The 17,562-nt window shown below is 34.2% G+C and overlaps 2 protein-coding genes across 4 annotated transcripts; both read left to right on the top strand.

Annotated features, from left to right (window-relative positions):
- The first annotated feature begins 17 nt into the window (after positions 1 to 17).
- Positions 18 to 14,244, top strand: Tip60 (Histone acetyltransferase Tip60). 3 transcript variants are annotated; one of them, XM_071584985.1, is made up of 11 exons: positions 18 to 75; positions 394 to 448; positions 685 to 753; positions 1,809 to 2,095; positions 3,027 to 3,083; positions 5,360 to 5,536; positions 5,639 to 5,722; positions 5,835 to 6,159; positions 6,618 to 6,780; positions 13,112 to 13,190; positions 13,762 to 13,847. In XM_071584985.1, the coding sequence occupies exons 1-11, from the start codon at positions 31 to 33 to the stop codon at positions 13,762 to 13,764; spliced, it is 1,344 nt and encodes a 447-aa protein (XP_071441086.1). In that variant the 5' UTR covers positions 18 to 30; the 3' UTR covers positions 13,765 to 13,847. The 3 variants fall into 3 exon arrangements, with proteins under 3 accessions (XP_071441086.1, XP_071441083.1, XP_071441084.1); XM_071584982.1 differs by lacking the exon at positions 13,112 to 13,190 and having other exon boundaries at positions 13,762 to 14,244; XM_071584983.1 differs by lacking the exons at positions 3,027 to 3,083; positions 13,112 to 13,190 and having other exon boundaries at positions 13,762 to 14,244.
- Positions 14,245 to 16,353: 2,109 nt separating this feature from the next.
- Positions 16,354 to 16,940, top strand: mRpL33 (mitochondrial ribosomal protein L33). Its single transcript, XM_071585819.1, has 3 exons — positions 16,354 to 16,517; positions 16,606 to 16,709; positions 16,800 to 16,940. Exons 1-3 carry the CDS (start codon positions 16,477 to 16,479, stop codon positions 16,847 to 16,849), a joined length of 195 nt encoding a protein of 64 aa, XP_071441920.1. The 5' UTR covers positions 16,354 to 16,476; the 3' UTR covers positions 16,850 to 16,940.
- The last annotated feature ends 622 nt before the right edge of the window (positions 16,941 to 17,562 follow it).

Genomic DNA, 17,562 nt, shown 5'->3' with positions numbered 1-17,562 from the left:
GATAAACGCAACATGTCTGAGCTATCGGAAATGTCAGAAGATGGAGATGACAGAGAAACAATTTGTGATTCTGTGGTAAATAATATTCTTAGCTCTATTATTTTATATTTTTTCAAAAATTTCGTGCGTATTGTTGATACAAAAATTTAAAAATCATATTTTTGCTTTGTTCGATGGCTAATATTGGTAAATAAATAGCATCTTTAAAAGAGCAAGTGAAAACAATTGAAAGGTGCCCAACGTAAACATTGTACTTTATTAAAATATATTACATTAGGATTCCCATAGTGCTTAATTTTAATGAGAGGAAATGTCCCCTGAAGAATTAAATGTAGTTTTATTTGTTGCCTTACCCCTCCTGTTGTCAGTATTAAAAGGATGACAATCTTTCAGGCCTCCTTGGTTGAGGGATGTAGATTGCCGGTGAATATGCATAACGATGATTGGCGTGAGTTGAATATTTTCATGTGTGTCCATACAAGCATGAATGTTTTATTTTATATTTAATGTTAATATATTTTGTCTGGAATACTGCTGTATATTAAAATAAAATTTTCCTGTAAAAATAACTTTCAATTTTTGCACTCAGTATTGAAGGAAGTAGTAGTATTTGTGTTTCACTGCATACTAATATCGTTTTATAATTAGTGCTACTTTATTCAATTATTTCATTATACATTTTAGCACTTGCCGAGATCATCAGTATAAAGGAGACGAAAGGAACCAAGTATTATTATGTCCATTATGTAGACTGTGAGTATAAACATTTGACATAACCATGCATGTTGAATGCGCGATTTTTGCGCAAAGCAATGCTATTATGAAATCGACGTATTGAACGTGTTATAGTGCTTGAGTTATGTTTTGTTACAAGTTAATTTGATCCTTTGTTAATTTCCTCCATAATATTTTATCAGATGTTGCAGTTCATACTCAATTTCAATGCCGTTTTTAAGTTAATATGTGTACAGTGTTGTCTCGATTTTATCACATTTCTCTATTACTTCACTACGCAGTAGACTTGGTAAATGGATCATCTTTGTTCATTGGTATAGTAAATTTTTGGAAGTTTCCCCATACTAAATTTTGAAGCATCTCATTAAATATTATTTACTCGTAATTCATATGAAGCCAATGATTGATGACTATAATGATAGTTTTTCGTGGGTGACACATTTTTGAGGTGCTTTGAGTTACTGTCTGATTCTACATCAAATCATATTTTTCCATAAAAATTAAAATTGATGTGACTGATTAAAAAAACCAAGGCCTATCTTTTTGTTGAAAACGTTAATTTGTGCAGTGAGTCGTGAATTACTGTGAATGATAATCAAAATTTCTGTAGTTTGGTAGTTTTCGACGTTGATATGAAAAATTCCTAGAGCAATACAATTTTTTCCACTTGAACTTGAATCATTTTATCTTGACCGTGAATTTGGTCAGTGAAATTATGTATAAGATGATGCATGTTTTATTTTGAAAGTAGTATGTCTGTTCAAAATTGTTCAGAAATTCCTGGTCAGCAGAATTCATATTCACACCCATATTTTAATTATAAAATGAAATATTTGCTTTCTTGGTGTGTTACATTAGTGCATTAGCGTGTAAAAATTCCAAGATAAAGTAAAATGAAATGGAAAAACAAAACATTATAACCTTAATTTTTTGTGGTACAATAACTACCCAAAATGTTTTGAAAGGGTACGATAATGAGAAGTTGACAGCTGCTGCCCATGATTCACTGATTTGGGATGTATTAGTTTTGTTCATTCCAAATGAGTCATTTAATTTTGCTGTCTTATTTTCAGTTAACAAAAGGTTGGATGAGTGGGTAACAGAGGAGCGTTTGGACACTCGTAAGGTATTATTCCCAAGGCGAGATGGTGGAACAAGTGGAACTGGAGTTAGTACACCAAAAAAACTTACCCTCGGTGCTGGTGGTGGAGCATGCTCTACTTCTCGGCCTTCTTCTCCTGTGCTCCCAAGCACCGAACTTCTCAATGGGAGCGCAGTTTTGGCCGCAGCACTGCAAAAGAAAATGTCTAGGAAAAGAAAAACCCCCTCTGTTGAAGGAGAGGTTGGCCCTGTCGCAAGTGTAAATACAATATTTTTTATTCTTAATTCTAATGAGTAACTTAATTAGTATTAAAAACTTTGTGGATTGTTGCGCTTCTCCCAAGCTTATTTCTTTATTCAGATGTGTCCCCAAAACTCGAATTTTAAATCAGTGTGCAGAAGTAATGTTTGAGTAAAATCTGATGTGTGATGTGCAGAATGTAAGTAGTTAGTAGGAAAATGTATGTCATACGTACAGGAGAAATTGACGATGCACAATTTATTGGAATCAGCATTACCATAAACCAATAATTTAAGAATAATGTGACAGAAAGTAAACTTCTCAATTTTGTTTGCTTTATTTAAACAAAATCATTTAAATAAATTCAATGCATAAGTATTTGCATTTATGACAGGAAATTGCCCTGCAAAAGTCCTGATTATAATAATATTGGCCAAGTTGGAGATTTTTGGGGGGAAACTTTTTTTAACAATTATCATCTTGATATCATATTAATATATAACTGCTTTAAAGTTTGGAAAAAGTAGGATGCAGAGATTTAAGGACTATGGTTAATATATGGCATTTATGATGTCGAAATTTTACAAGAAGACATTGTCAGAATCATTTCAGTTCCTATATCAAATAAGGGAAAGGTAAATGATATGTGAGAATTACAGAATAATAACCTTGATTTCATGTGCTGCTAAAGTGATTCTCAGGATCATCAAGAGAAGTGAGAGCAGGGTATGATTAGTTTGGGTTCAGGAACGGGAGAGGCATGCGTGATGTCATAGCAATGAGGTTACTAATAGAAAGGAACATATAATATAATCAGTGTTTTTCTGTTTTTTTAGATTTTAAAAATGCATTTGATAGAGTTAATTTTGTAGAATTAATTAATGTAGTGAAAAAATTAGAAGTATATTTTCGGAATAGGAGACTTATCTGCAACCTGTACTTGTTACAGAGTGCTCAGGTGCGAGTGGTGGATGGAGAGTCAGGATGGGCAGTTTTAGGAAGAGAGGTAAGACAGGGGTGTCCATTATCACCTGTGCTTTTCAATGTATGAGGTATGTTTTTTTAAGTAAGTTAGCATTTTGAAATGAAAAAACAAGTTTTCTACTCTTTACCACCTTCGGCATTTCATGCAATGATCCCCTGATTAGCCTCTATTCTTATGTCAGATTCAAATATAAATAGGAAACTGAACATAATTAAAAAAATGGCTGTTAAGAATGGCTATCCAGAAGACTAATGATTAAATTTCACCAGGAGAAACTAACTAAAATAGCCTTAAGCAACTTTTACAACCCCAAATATTAAAAGATCCCAATGCCAAATGGCTATAAAATCTTATTTCGGGAACATTTTCAAAAAGCAATGAAGAATTTACTGAAAAAAAATTTGCCTTTGCAATAATTCATGCCTCGAGATCCTGATCTCCCACACTTAAGACAAAACTCCCAAAGACAAGAGTGGTGGAATGTATGAATAAAGTGCTCAGAGTGTTCCAATAAGTATATTGGGTAAAGTGGATAGAAATTTAAAGAAAGGATAAAAGAGCACAAAACATGTAAAGTATAAGAACATAACATCCCTCTTTGCGAAGCACCTAATCGAACATGACCACAAAATTGACTTCGTGACTAAAATTCTCCATTTTGGAAGTAAAGGTCATGGACATGGCACTAACACTACTACTACTTGGGTTCTGTGAGGACCGCCTGATGATGACGTTCAACATCAAAACCTGGGTCATGTTCGAAATAAAGGGTGTGGAATTACGAAGTCAATAATTTCATTTCAAGATGTTATGTAAATTCCATAAAGTTATGCTGGAGACAAATTTTACAGAGTTAAATTTTAAAATAGGAGGGCGAAAACTAGAGAAAGTGAAATAGTTTACATATCTCGGTAGTGTTTTGGACCCAAATGGTCAAAGTAATAGGGAAATAAGGAGAAGAACTACATTAGGCGAAGCAACTTTCACAAGGACGAGGGAAGCAATGACAGGGACATTGAGTAAGGATGTTAGGAAAAGGCTTGTCAAAGCCTTGCTATGGAGTATAGTTTTGTATGGCTTGGAAACATAATCATTGAAGCAGGATGATAGGCGTAGATTGGAGGCTTTTGAAATGTGGGTTTGCAGGATGAGAACAGTCAAATGAATAGAAAAGAAAACAGATGAGGAACTGCTAAACATGATTGGTAAAGAGATGTGTTTTTAAGAGAAACGCAGAGGAGGCAGGAAAGATGGATGCTGAGGTTATTCATGGGCAATAGGATGTTAAAGACTTAGATAGAGGGGAGAGCATTAGACAAGCAAGGAAGATGTTGAAATAGAATAGGATTGTTGAAGTAAATGAAGAAAGGGAATGAAATAAGGTTTAATGTAGTGTCAGATGGCAGGTTGTGTGCTATTAGGAGAGGCAGAGAAGTGGACATGTATGGCTGTACCATTGTATAGTCGGTGTCCATTCAAAACCTACCTTAACCAGTTGAATATCAAAAATAATAATAAATAATAATTTTTCATTGTTTACTGCTCAGCTGTCCATCCTCTTTATTGAAATTTCCATGCCTTCAGTTACAAGTTCAAGATTCTCTCCTATCAGAATATGACTGACTTGGTTGTTGATGTTGATCAATTTTTGGGATTTACCATACTTTCTTTATTTCTTACATTTAATTTCTCAAACATTGACTCTGTTCCTCAGAAATAACTCTTTGGAGCCCAGTACTCCTCTTTGACTCTCTTCCTTACTATCTTGATGGAAATAAATTTTACCTGTAGTATTAAATAGAAAATCTACACCTTGTTGAACAACATCATATAGCTCCCCAACTTATCAAAGCTCAGACCTGTGGAACTAGAACTTTTAGAAAGGCTTGGTAAATCACCTGCATGTCAACTTCCCTGAAATAGAGACCTAAAACAATAAAGAGTAATGGTCAAAACTGGAGTGCATCCCATAAGTAATTCTCCTATTTTTCTTAGGGGATCTGATGAAACTCATGCAACTTTGGAGTAAGGGAGATTTTTGTTTTAGTAATGATAAACATTGTGTTTAAAAGCCATAAAAATAACTTGTTTAGTCTGGGTAAGTTTTTGACTTATAAGAAGGCAGAGCAGTCAGGGACTCCTGGCCATTGTATTGTTGAACACAGGGCTGGGTATTTTGAAGTCAGTAGAAGGCTCATTAGTGGTAAATTAATTTCTAAGATTGATTGCTGGAATCAATAATGTAAACTTGTAGATTAGATTATTTTATGAAAATAAAGTATTCATATCTTTTACAGAGTGGCACCCTTGGTTTAGGACCTGTGGAATTGCCTGAATCATCCTCACCTGGCCCACGAATTACTGGTAGCTTAGTAGCACATCATGATGATGTCGTCACTCGTATGAAAAATGTGGAGATGATTGAGCTTGGAAAACATAGAATTCGGCCATGGTATTTCTCTCCTTATCCTCAGGTCAGCAATGTCAGTGATATATTTTCATCTTCAGACTTAAAATTGGTATATACTTTATGAAAAATCCCATCTTCATGAATAACGAAAAATTTTATTTTGCAGGAATTAGTACATTTACCATGCATCTATATATGTGAATTTTGCTTAAAATATAGGAAAAGTAGAAAGTGCTTGGAGAGGCATCTGGTCAGTATTTGTTTGTGAACCTCAGTCTTAGTGTCTATGAAGGATTGTTTGCAGCAAAAATTAAGATACTTTGTGTGCTAAGGCAAAATTTCACATTTTGTCCTTCATGCAGGCCAAGTGCAACCTGAGGCATCCTCCTGGAAATGAAATCTACCGAAAAGGAACAATTTCATTTTTTGAAATTGATGGGCGGAAGAACAAAGTCTATGCCCAAAATCTATGTCTATTAGCAAAATTATTTTTAGATCATAAAACTTTGTATTACGATACAGATCCATTTCTCTTTTATGTAATGACTGATTGTGACAGTCGAGGTTTCCATATAGTTGGCTATTTTTCTAAAGAAAAGGAATCAACAGAAGATTATAATGTTGCTTGCATCCTTACTATGCCCCCATACCAAAGGAAAGGCTATGGAAAGTTATTAATTGAATTCAGTAAGTATATCATCCCTGCAATAGCTACTTAAGACTATTTTCTTTGATTTATATTATTTGCATTTCAGTAAAACAATGTGATGACTTTTTTCCTTGCCTAATTGCCCTTCATGGAAGAACCCTTGTTAGTTTTTCCTTTAAATTCAAATGGTCCATTTTAAATTTAGTATAAAGTACATGTTATGCTGTCCAATTTTTTTTATGTATTCTCATTGCTCAAATGAATTTCTCATGTGTCATATTTGAAAAAGCAAGCTACAGATCCTTTCTAGTCATCTCAGAGTAATAAAAGTTGTTTAACATGTTTTTTACTGTAAATTGTTCATGATGAATGGATATTAATAGTGTCATCTTTATAAAAAATATTTCTTCTGTTGTGATGTTTCTAAAAAATGAGGCATTTAAGAAATGTTGCCAATTTTTGATGTTCAAGATTTTATTTAGTTTCCTTTTTTCAGGTTATGAGCTCTCTAAATTCGAAGGAAAAACTGGATCTCCTGAAAAACCGTTATCAGATTTGGGCTTATTATCTTATAGAAGCTATTGGGCTCAGACAATTTTGGACATATTGGTCACCATCAAGCCTGTGGGTGAAAATGAGAAACCTCAGATAACGATAAAGTAAGGTTAATCCTTCCTATAAAGATTTAACTCCATTCTTACCAAATGTATGAAATTTTTACCTAAGTTCAACCATTTTTTACAATCTTCATTTGTGACATAGGGGAAAGTATCGTTTTCATGAAAGAATTTAACTTTGGAATTTCAATGGAAATACTTGCATGAGCTGGTGACTTTCTGGATGATGTCTGTCTTTGAGTCCCAGTGTCTGTGCATGTAGGATAGGTTTTTATTGGGCATAGCAGCTCAAAAACTATTAATATATGCTGCATGAAATTTAACGTATTTTTTAAACATGGATGAACTTATTAGGCTTTGGCCAAAATCCACTACCAGTAGTTTCCATTTTGTGATTTTTCTACACAAAAATTTCTTCAATTGAAAAGAAATCTAAAAACTATTTTCAGTATAACTGATACAAATTTATGCTTACCACCATTTTATTTTCCTCAGTAAAAGATTGCATTATTAACCTTGAGCTTAAAATTTTGCATGTATGAGAATTAAATTTTGTCGTTCAATTAGCCATTTACTGTTAGTGGGCCCTTTCAATAAGTCCTTAGAAAATCCAAGAGACAACACTGGTAATATCAGGAATAGTTCACATTTAGTAAGCCTCATCTCTCACCGGAATGCTGTTAAGTTTTCAGCTACATTCATCACGTTTTCATTTTCAAAGTCAATTGAAACAAACTTTTGTTTTTGTGGAAAAATAAAAGAAATTAGTTAGGTGCATTGTTAAACACTTCATTTAAAAGACTTTATGCCAAAAGAGATCAAAGATGAATTGGATGAACTTCATGGAACATCTTCTCCTGTGTATCCAACTTTTTACAATGGTGTTTATGAATTAAAACTTTGGCGTGCATCTATAAATGAGGAACATCATTCGAGATGTGCAGATGTTACTTCCTCAGAAATGATTGACAAAATCAACCATATGGTTTTCAGTGATCAACAAACGAAGTTCACAAAACAGTTAAAGCAAGAGGCATTTCTCAAAGTGCATGCAGTGTTTTCAATTTTGGATGAAACATTGTGTGTGAAATAGTCTTACAATATGCTGCATTTGCTCTCAGCGGAATAAATGCAATCATGTGGTCAATTCTGGGGCTGGCTTTTTATCACAATCCTGAGGAATTTTTATGTGGGTACTATGTAACGGTGGGTGAAACATGAAATCACAAATATACTCCAAAGATGAAGGAGCAGTCAAAACAATGGATTTCAAGAGGCAATCCAGCTCTGAAAATGAGAAAGTCAGTGAAACGGATGGCAAGTTAATGGCCAGCCACAGTTTTTGGGATGCATGTGGAATCATCTACATTGATTACTTGCAAAAAGGACAAACAATAAATGCCTTGTATTGTGCATCATTATTGCACTGTTTGAGCAAAGAAATAAAAAAGGCCTCATTTGGAAAAGAAAAAATTCTCTGGCATGAAGGCTACGCATGGGTTCACACCTGTGCAGTTAATATGGCAAAAATTAAATTTCAAATTATTACAACGTCCACTCTATACACCAGATTTGGTGCCCAGTAACAGTTTTTTATTTCCAAACTTGAAAAAATTGCCAGTGGAAGACTATTCACGTCAAAGGAGATCATTGCCAACATAGATGCTTTTTTTGAGGACCTACTGTGATTCTACTTTTTTGATGGCTTTAAAAGTTGGAGGAATCCTGGTTAAGGTGTTATGAGCTAAAAGGAGATAATGTTATAAAGTATACCAAAATAATGTTTTTCTATTTTTTCCGAATAACATACAAGGTCTGTCCAATAAATATGCAAACTGGTGCAATCTGACTACCATGACGCAGACAATAGCCCCACCCACTAGTGGTGCTAGTTGCCTGAGACCCAATGAGCCATCTGTGCTTGGCGGATTGTCGAGCTGTGTGTATGGTGCCAGTTATGTTAGTTTCTGTTGTCCTTATTGTTACTATTTGTCGAAAATGGAAATTGACAAAAACACGGAGCAATGAATCAACATCAACCCTTTGGTGAAGTGAGGTAAAAGTTATCAAGTAATAACTGAAATATGGACAGCTGTTTACGGTGATGATGCTCTGAAGGAAACATCCATTTTCAAGTGGATTAAATCGAACTAAAAAATCAAGAAAAAACCAATCAAAAATTGAAGTCATGCTCCTAGTTTTCTTGGATGTAAAAGGTGTTGTTCATCATGGATTTTTTCCTGAAGGACAAAGTGTAAATGCTGAGTTCTGCCTTACAGTTCTCAAGCGCTTGAAAGGTCATGTGCGACCAAATTTGAATCAAGGTGATGGATGGATTCTTCACCATGACAATGCACCTGCGCATTCAGCATTGATTGTTTCTGGCAAAAAATTCAATCATCATCCTCGATCATCCTCCCTATTTGCCAGATCTTGCCCCCTGGAAATAGGAATTTGTGCTTCCTCTGGACTTTAAATACTTCTACATTATATCAGGATATTGGAGGAAATGTCTTCAATTATGTTATGATGGATCATCAATATTCTCTGATTCCTCAACCTCATAACCAGCCATGATTTATTTTCAATCTCTTCAAATTATTCCTCAATTTCTTCCAATATGCTATCGCTATCTTCATGTACTGCACACAACTACCCACTTCAACCTAAATCGTGAGTCCTCTTTGGTACCCCACCAGGCTGAATAATATTTGGAAAGGCATTTCTCTATGGAAGGGGTTAATTTTTTCATAAAAATGTAGCCAAAAGAAATTTCTGTAAACACATAGAATATGGAAATCGCAGATATATGAACAAACATTTCACAATAAATAATTTAAATATGGGATAACTCAGTTATCCCAAACCAGGAGGGTAAAAAATCTTCAAGGTTCCCCATAAGGATACAGGGTAATGCACATTATCCATGTTAATTGAAGGGAAGGAACAAGTTGATAATTAAACATGATGGTTGATTATATACGTATATGCATAATTTCTAGGCTATTATATCTTTATTTCCAGTGGAGTGTTACTTAAAAGCATCCCATGTTTCTTTTAGGAAATTACTTGGCTTTTTCTTCTTCATTTTTTAGTGTAGTCATTCAGTCTATAAAAAATTCACCAAGTTAAATGCTACCAGATGTTATTTGCACGTCCAAGACCTCTTAATTATGCAGATAAAATCAGCAATGAACTGAAATAAAAATACCAATGTATCTTTCCACACAATTTTATTCAGTACAACTAGCTTTGATGCATTGGTGTCATCCTTGGGTACTACGACATCGTCCTTAGGACGCTGATGTGTTGAAGCTATTTGTACCAAATTAAATTAAGTGGAAAGATACATTGGTATTTTTATTTCATTGATAATGGATTTCCACAAAGTTAAGCCTGAAAACTTCGAATAAACCAGCATAGAAGGTTAATGTGCACATTCTATTGTCATTTGCCAAATTTATGCCAATTTTTTCTGGTGGTAATTATTTTAAATTATTTATTGTTAATTAATTTGTTGAATACACTACAGTGATTGAAGCATCAATCAGATAAATATTCCGCACTGTTTTGAATAAATTAGTCCATTTATCCATTTACAGCCATTAATTTAGCTATTATGATGTTATTTCAACTTTCCACCAGTGTTTCATGGTGAAATAATCTTGTAGCCATGTAATCATGCTTCTTTCATGTACATGGTTAATTTGACATAAAACATAACACAAATTCACCAATTTTTACCCAAATGGTATTACATACCATATTTCCTGGCCCATGAAATGCATTTTTTTTTCCTCCAATATTTGCTCTAAAAACCTTTGTAAATGGGCAAGGGGTACATGGCTGTCACTTTGACCTATTAGCCCAAGACAATTCATTGGAAAATTCCCACTATTAAGAATTTTTTCCTGTATTAGGCATGGACAATGGTTGCCTTTATTACAAATTTTGATGACATCACTGTTTTCAGTCAGCAGTGACTGAGTTGTCATATTTCATTGAAATTCCCAAGTGAATCACCAATGTTTATAATGTAGCATATTTAGTAGTATCTCACATGAGGTGCTGCTACAAAACTTAATAGCTAATGGCGATGTTGCTCCTATGCTAATAAACACATACATTTCATCTCTCCCTATAAACTTGGGAGTTTACAGCCATTCAACCTTAAGTAGTATGAGAGTGTTGTAATGGCATAGAAAATTATTACTTTTCATAGAAATTTTGGTAATTTCAAAATAATAACAGACACTAAGCATTGCATAAAAAAGTTAAAATGTTATGTGATTAGTCACATGGGATCTTAAGAAAGGAGATTGTTGTACATTATTATAGTTAAACTAGAATTTGTGAATTACTCAAGAGAATATGGAAAAAAAGGCAGCTGAAAGTCATTTTTGGCTCATTGATGATGAATTTCTGGGATTCTATGATGAATAATATTGAGGTATGTTCAGCTGCTGATTTTTTAATGTAGCTATTCAATTTTCTTCATATATAGTTTTAACATGGGAAAACTTTGATTTTTCTTTCTAATCCAAGTATTTTTCATAAATTCTAACCCAAAAAGTCACAGTACATGTAATGGGCTGGGAAATGTGGTAATGTGGAAGTTCTTGGGAATATCAAGTAAATGAAGGCATCATAGTGTGCAGGTTCACAGTTCACATGATTTACGTCTTGGAGCGACTGAATTTTCTCCTCCTTCATCTTAGTTGTTCCCTATGAAGCCATGCGATAAGAATCATTCCCTATTCCCCACCCCCAAATCACTCAAGCTATCCATTTAGTTGGGATTGCTCGGGTATAGCTTGAAGCAGAATATACAGGTACACAATAAGATCTGAACAAACATGAAGCAATGCTTTAGATGACCATAGTTGTGCAGATGAACACTGGTGGTCAGAGAGGACAGGAGTGGATGCCTCTCTCCAGAGCCAGTGGATAACCTGCCCATCAGCCAAGTGGTTTTTGAACTATCAAGGATGAACAGTAATTTAAATTATAAAATGAATTAAGAATTCGGGAGCTAGGTTCTTTCAGGCATGTAAGCAAACCTGCATGCTGCAAGTAGTTCGTTTGTGCAACATCTTTACTCTGGCATTAGCCTCAATATTTTCAAGGTTGCCTTAGCACTTCATCATTTTTGTAACGCCTATTTTATTTTTTGAGTCTGTGATTCCCCTTAGTGCCATGCCTATATTGCCTCATTTGAGCCGTTATAGCAATATTATTGTTACTGACAAGGGTTACAGTAGTCCAGGGCTTCTTGGACTTCTGACCAGAGGACCTGAGCTAAATTCCCAGGCAAGCGTCTGTGGGTACCCTCAGCTCCACCCAAGCTGTGATTTTTTTGGATACCAGCTCTTCCTGAGAAACAATAACTGGTACGGGGAAAGGAACTAGCCCCCCTAACCTGATGTGTACTGGATGAACTCTAACATCACCTACCAAACCGACTTTAGAGTTGATTACTGTGTTTATGGTAATTGTTCCTGCTACTCTCCTAAATGTGTATGTCATCAGAAATCTTGCATACATATGAGGAAAAATTATTTTTTCTTATATGTATTCCTAAAATTTCTGTCAAAATACTTGGAATTGCAATATATTCATGGTAACTTCTTGCCTCATTTACCTTTTGATATTATTAGTAGATAAAACAAAAATAATCAACTGAATGCTAATGCGCATCAGTAATTTCAGTCATTGGATTGGTTTGGCCAAATTTTTTTCATTTGCATAAAGCCATCTTTTTGTGTCAGCACAGCATTTCATCTTCACCATTCAATTTTACATCTTTACTTGAAAAGCACTTCAATTTCCCATTCTATAAGTAGAAATATTCCTCTTCAAATAATATTGACTGCATTCAAATTAACAGGCAAGACATATTGCTAATGCACAATCTTCTTACCTGTTTTGATTTAAGTTGGGATTTTTTGGTGCAACCTAATTGCTAGAAATGTATCAAAATGCAAACAATTTACATTATTCCATAAAATGCCTTATCAGAATTAATGGCATGTTAGCCAATATAGCTTGTCCTGAAAATAAAGTAGCAATTCAGACATAACATTGAATAAAATGTCGGTTGATTCCTAGAAGTCCTTAATGAAAGAATTTCATAAAACAAATATCCCTGGAGCTCTTAGTGACAAAAAGTTTTCTCTTCTATTTTTGTATTGTTTGGAAACAGCAACTCTCATTTATGAACTGCTGTTGTTCCCTTGATTGCTGACCATGGCACGAAAAGGTTACAATTTGTTTTACCAGAGATGAACTTACCTTTATGTTTTTTTATTGTGTTGTATTTATGGCATTGGTATAATCTTATAGTAGGCTCCACTTTTCTGGACCATATTTACAGAAGTAGCAGTCTGCAGTACTGGTCCTTTCTACCGTTGTTTTGCAGCACAACTCACAGGGATATCACTTATCTGAGCAGTGTGAGGAATTTACTCCAATTTTTTTTCAAGCAAAAGCAGAATGAGCTCACTAATTGCCATAATTGAAAAATTCGAACGTAAAAGTTTTAACTGTATCCTTACTAGCAATCATATCTGTTTAAGCTTCAGACTGTACAGTTTTATTGCGTTGGTTGGTAAAAAAAATTGATGAATGAAAAAGCAAAAGTGATGATGTTAAGTAAAGACACGAGGCAAAATATGGTAAACTTTTGGTTTACATGAGATGACTATACCTAAAACCTATGAGATACCTATACCCAAAACTCAGCTTCGTACTTGGCAGCATGATGGTAAAATGAGAGCATCTTAAGATACACTCACTCTACTCTAAATTATGTGTAATTTGATGCTTACAAATATACAAAGGACAACAAAATAAATGTAAAATTAGCCATATATTATATGACAGTACTGGTGGTGATGTTGGGGTTTTTATTTAATGTAAGGTATTTTAAGAGGGTATTGTTTCATTTGGGTTTTAGCTGTTTTGTAGGTCTTTTTTATATGTTGATCAAAGAATTAATCTTTCTTTTCTCTGTTTATTTTTTAGTGAAATATGTGAAATGACCAGCATTAAAAAAGATGATGTGATATCAACTTTACAAAATTTAAACCTCATTAATTACTATAAAGGGCAGTACATTATAACAATCAACCAAGAAACTGTTACAAGCCACCGAAAAGCAATGGAAAAAAGGAAAATACGAATAGACTCAAAATGCTTACATTGGACTCCTAAAGATTGGTCTAAGCGTGCTAAATGGTGAGATATTGTGTGTTGTTCGAGCTTCTTTTATGGTATTTTAAGAGCCATAGGACAGAAGAAGTTGGTTGACAATTTAAGTGCAACATCTCGACGTTTAGGTACATATTTGGAAGTAAGTTCCAGGTGCTCAAGTGAAAGTTTTATTCAAAATATGTTTTATGTTCCCGTATTCTATGAACTATATAATGCATAATGCAATTTAGAATCATGTGGAATGTTAACTATGCCTTTGAATAAACCCTGACTGACAAAGATCATGCGATCAAGTATCTTTTACATTAATTTAAACAAAATGATCACTTTAAGTGTAATTTTAATAAATGTTTTTAAAAACTTACATAACTTGTCATTACATTATTAAAAGTTTAACTCGGGGATGAGGAATTTTTATATTCATTTTGAAGATAGTGGACATATATGCCATCTTGTTAATATTTCACATTGTTTATTTTTAGCGCATGCTTTATTGATTGAAATCATCTAGTGTGCTTTTCATTCAAAGCACAGCCCATACTCACTCGTACAAACATAGTTCGCCTTGGGATAGTGGCTTGGGGAGAATGGTAACAATTTAGTTATTAGCTGGGGGAGATTTGAGGAAGTCACACGGTAGGTGGGTAGGTTGAATGATGGGGTGGGAAGGCAATTGCTGTTTAGAGAATATGTTTGGAGAAATATATATTCCTTTTCTATGGAGACGGAGGGGTCTTTGCTGCAAACTGCCATCTTAGTATCTTCTGGGATGTCAAATTTTTTACCCAGGCTCTTGGAAATGGAGTATTGTTGGTTTGATATTGGAGTTGCAGTTGCACTCACAAATTTTATGAAATGGAGCAAGAAATGCCTATGGGTGAAAGTACATTGTTTCTCCTTAACACAGAGGAAACGTGGTGCTGATATGGAAAATAAGGAAAAGTTTTTAAGCTATATATTTCAATTTTTAATCATATTTAGTCAAGTTTCACATTTTTTCTGAAAGTCCCTAAGTAGATTAACTTCCACCAGTGAGTGATTTTCACTATATATTTCTAGGAGTGGAATAAAAATTTCTCGTGACTTTTTATTTTTCTCCAAAATATGGTTGATGATGGCAGTGTTGTAATCATTGGCAGTATTAATTGGCAAATGGTATTTAGTTCTTGGCTTAAGGAATTGTGGGAGGTGTAACACCTACGTTGAATGGAGGGGTAAAGATTTGGGATGAGTGGTAGTGTTTAGAAGATGCATATACTGTATGGTTGATACCAGTGGGTTCCTCATATTTGCTGATTTGTAGCTCAGGCCTATGACATTAAGTCACTATCTTTTTCTAATTTCAAGGTAAGATTTATTTCAGCATGAATGGTATTGAAAAGGTAAGAGAAGTGATAATCTATTATCTACTTTATGTACTGAAAGCATCGTCAACATTACTGTGCCAGGAAATAATATTTTTTGGGGAATGGATGTTTCATGGAATAATGTTGATCCTAAGAAATCTAGGAAGGTGTGTGATTGGTTAGGCTGTGCTTAGAAGTGGAAGAAGTAATTGAGAAACTAAAAATGTTCCAATAAAATGCTAGTCACTCATGTTGACTTCCTTCACTGAGTAAAGGAAACAAAGTTATATAAAAATCTATATTGATTACCAGCATTCTACTGACCATTCTCAGCATGCATATGGAAGAAAAATATTATGTCTACTCTAGGACACTGAAGGGCATATTCAGCATTTGTGGGCAAAACCTTTTTAACAGTTGTACCTTGAACTGTTCTTAAAGGCATCATTAAATATCTTTTAATGGCAGTTTCACTGAATGAATGCGCTGTTTAATTATTTATTTATCTTGCTTGTGAGTTTTGGGCATCAATTCAATTGAGATTTTATATCGTACGATAACATTCCAGTCAAGATTGATGAAAAGCCGCAGCATGTTGCAGGTATTACGGTAAAACCCCTTCGAAATCGTTTACCGGTTTCGCGTAAATGTATTGCCTCTATTTATGTCTTTTATCCACTTAAATTAATGGCTTTAAAAAAATGTCATAATGTAAAATTTAATAATGGATTTGCATTTCGCCCTTTAGTGTAAATGTATCTTTTATTAATATGTACACTATTTTATTTTAGTAACTTTATATTTAAATTAAGCGTTCTTAGGTTAATCTGTAAAATTTCCCGTACATGAATCATAACCAGAACGAAGTGTTACGGGTGACTTGAAGGCTGTTTTTCGAAATATATAATGACTTCAGATGTTACTTTTTCCGATATAAGGTTACGGGTATGATGGTTATCGTTACGGAAATGTTTGTAGTGGCTTAGTAGAGCCTCTGTACGGGTATGAACTGATGCGTGCTGTGGTCATCAATTGTTGTCCCGCGCCGGTTCATTGTTTTGTTTTAATTTCCGGCAATATACCAATTCACTATCGAATTACTATAAAAGAAAGGTAAACGTTGGTTTTGCCTTATTAACAACTTGTGCACATCTTTAGATTCGGAACGAAGATTCCGATTATGTTTCTGACGAATGTGTTACTTAAAAAGGCCAAGAGCAAGTACGTCAATGTGCATTTGCTAAAATCTCTAGTAATGTCTTCTAGACTAATATCTATTATTGAACTATTGACTTATTTACCATTTCAGAAATATTATGGTCCTAATGGAGAGCATGGTTAGCGGGCATAAGTACATCACAATCAGGGAAAGGTTGGCAGATAAATTGGAAGTAGTCAGATTTGATCCTTTCAGTAAGTTTCTGATGGAAGTAATTTATTCATTGTAATAATGGTTTAAAATGTCTCTGTAATGTGCTTATTAATTTTTAACTTATTTTACAGTTCAAAAAGAGTCTGTGTACAAGGAGCGTAAAAAAATTAGGAGCGTGTAAACGAATGGAGCTCCATATTTTTGTAAATATTGTGCCTTTGTGATTTAGTCTCATAGACTGACAACCTTGTAAATATACACAAATGAATCAATGGCGATTTTTTCTTCTTTTATTACTCTACGTGGATGGGATGACGTTCTTATGAAAATGACGGCAGACCTACTCCGCACTGCATTACCCTTAAAGAAGGATTAGCTTATCGCGGATATTTTTATATAATTCATCCTTGACTAGAATTTGCCCGTAAATAACTACGAACCAACTTCGTGAATGCCCTAAAACCATGACCCCCATCTCTATACTCGCGTTTTCATTACTTTAAATCGGGCCTGACGGATGATTTTACTCCAGAAAATCCTATGTATTGCAATAATCATTATTCCAATGTAAACGGGGAAATAGGCCAACGAAAACCAAAAGTAATGACAACCGCAAATCCACAGTGGGGGAATTCACACCACGTCTTTATGTGCCTTCTAAAATGCCATTGATGTTGCAAAAAAATGGAGCAACCCAAAGGAAATATTGGACAGTGATGTGGTAAAAACTGGTTGGATGAACCTTAATGTGCATATGTTAACTGCGTTAATTGTTGTGAGTTAACAAGAATAAAAAATATGCTTATAGGATAAGGCTGGTCGAAAGTGGAATTTGTAAAGCTTCATTCTACTAGGAAAATTCTTTTTTTTAACTTTGTAAAATCTGGTATCATA

The sequence above is a fragment of the Hetaerina americana genome, unplaced genomic scaffold, assembly GCF_022747635.1.
Source record: "Hetaerina americana unplaced genomic scaffold, ioHetAmer1.1.p SCAF_2, whole genome shotgun sequence".
Classification (NCBI taxonomy): domain Eukaryota; kingdom Metazoa; phylum Arthropoda; class Insecta; order Odonata; family Calopterygidae; genus Hetaerina; species Hetaerina americana.
The sequence above is the reverse complement of the archived record's forward strand: the minus strand, read 5'-3'. Positions and strand labels throughout refer to the sequence as shown.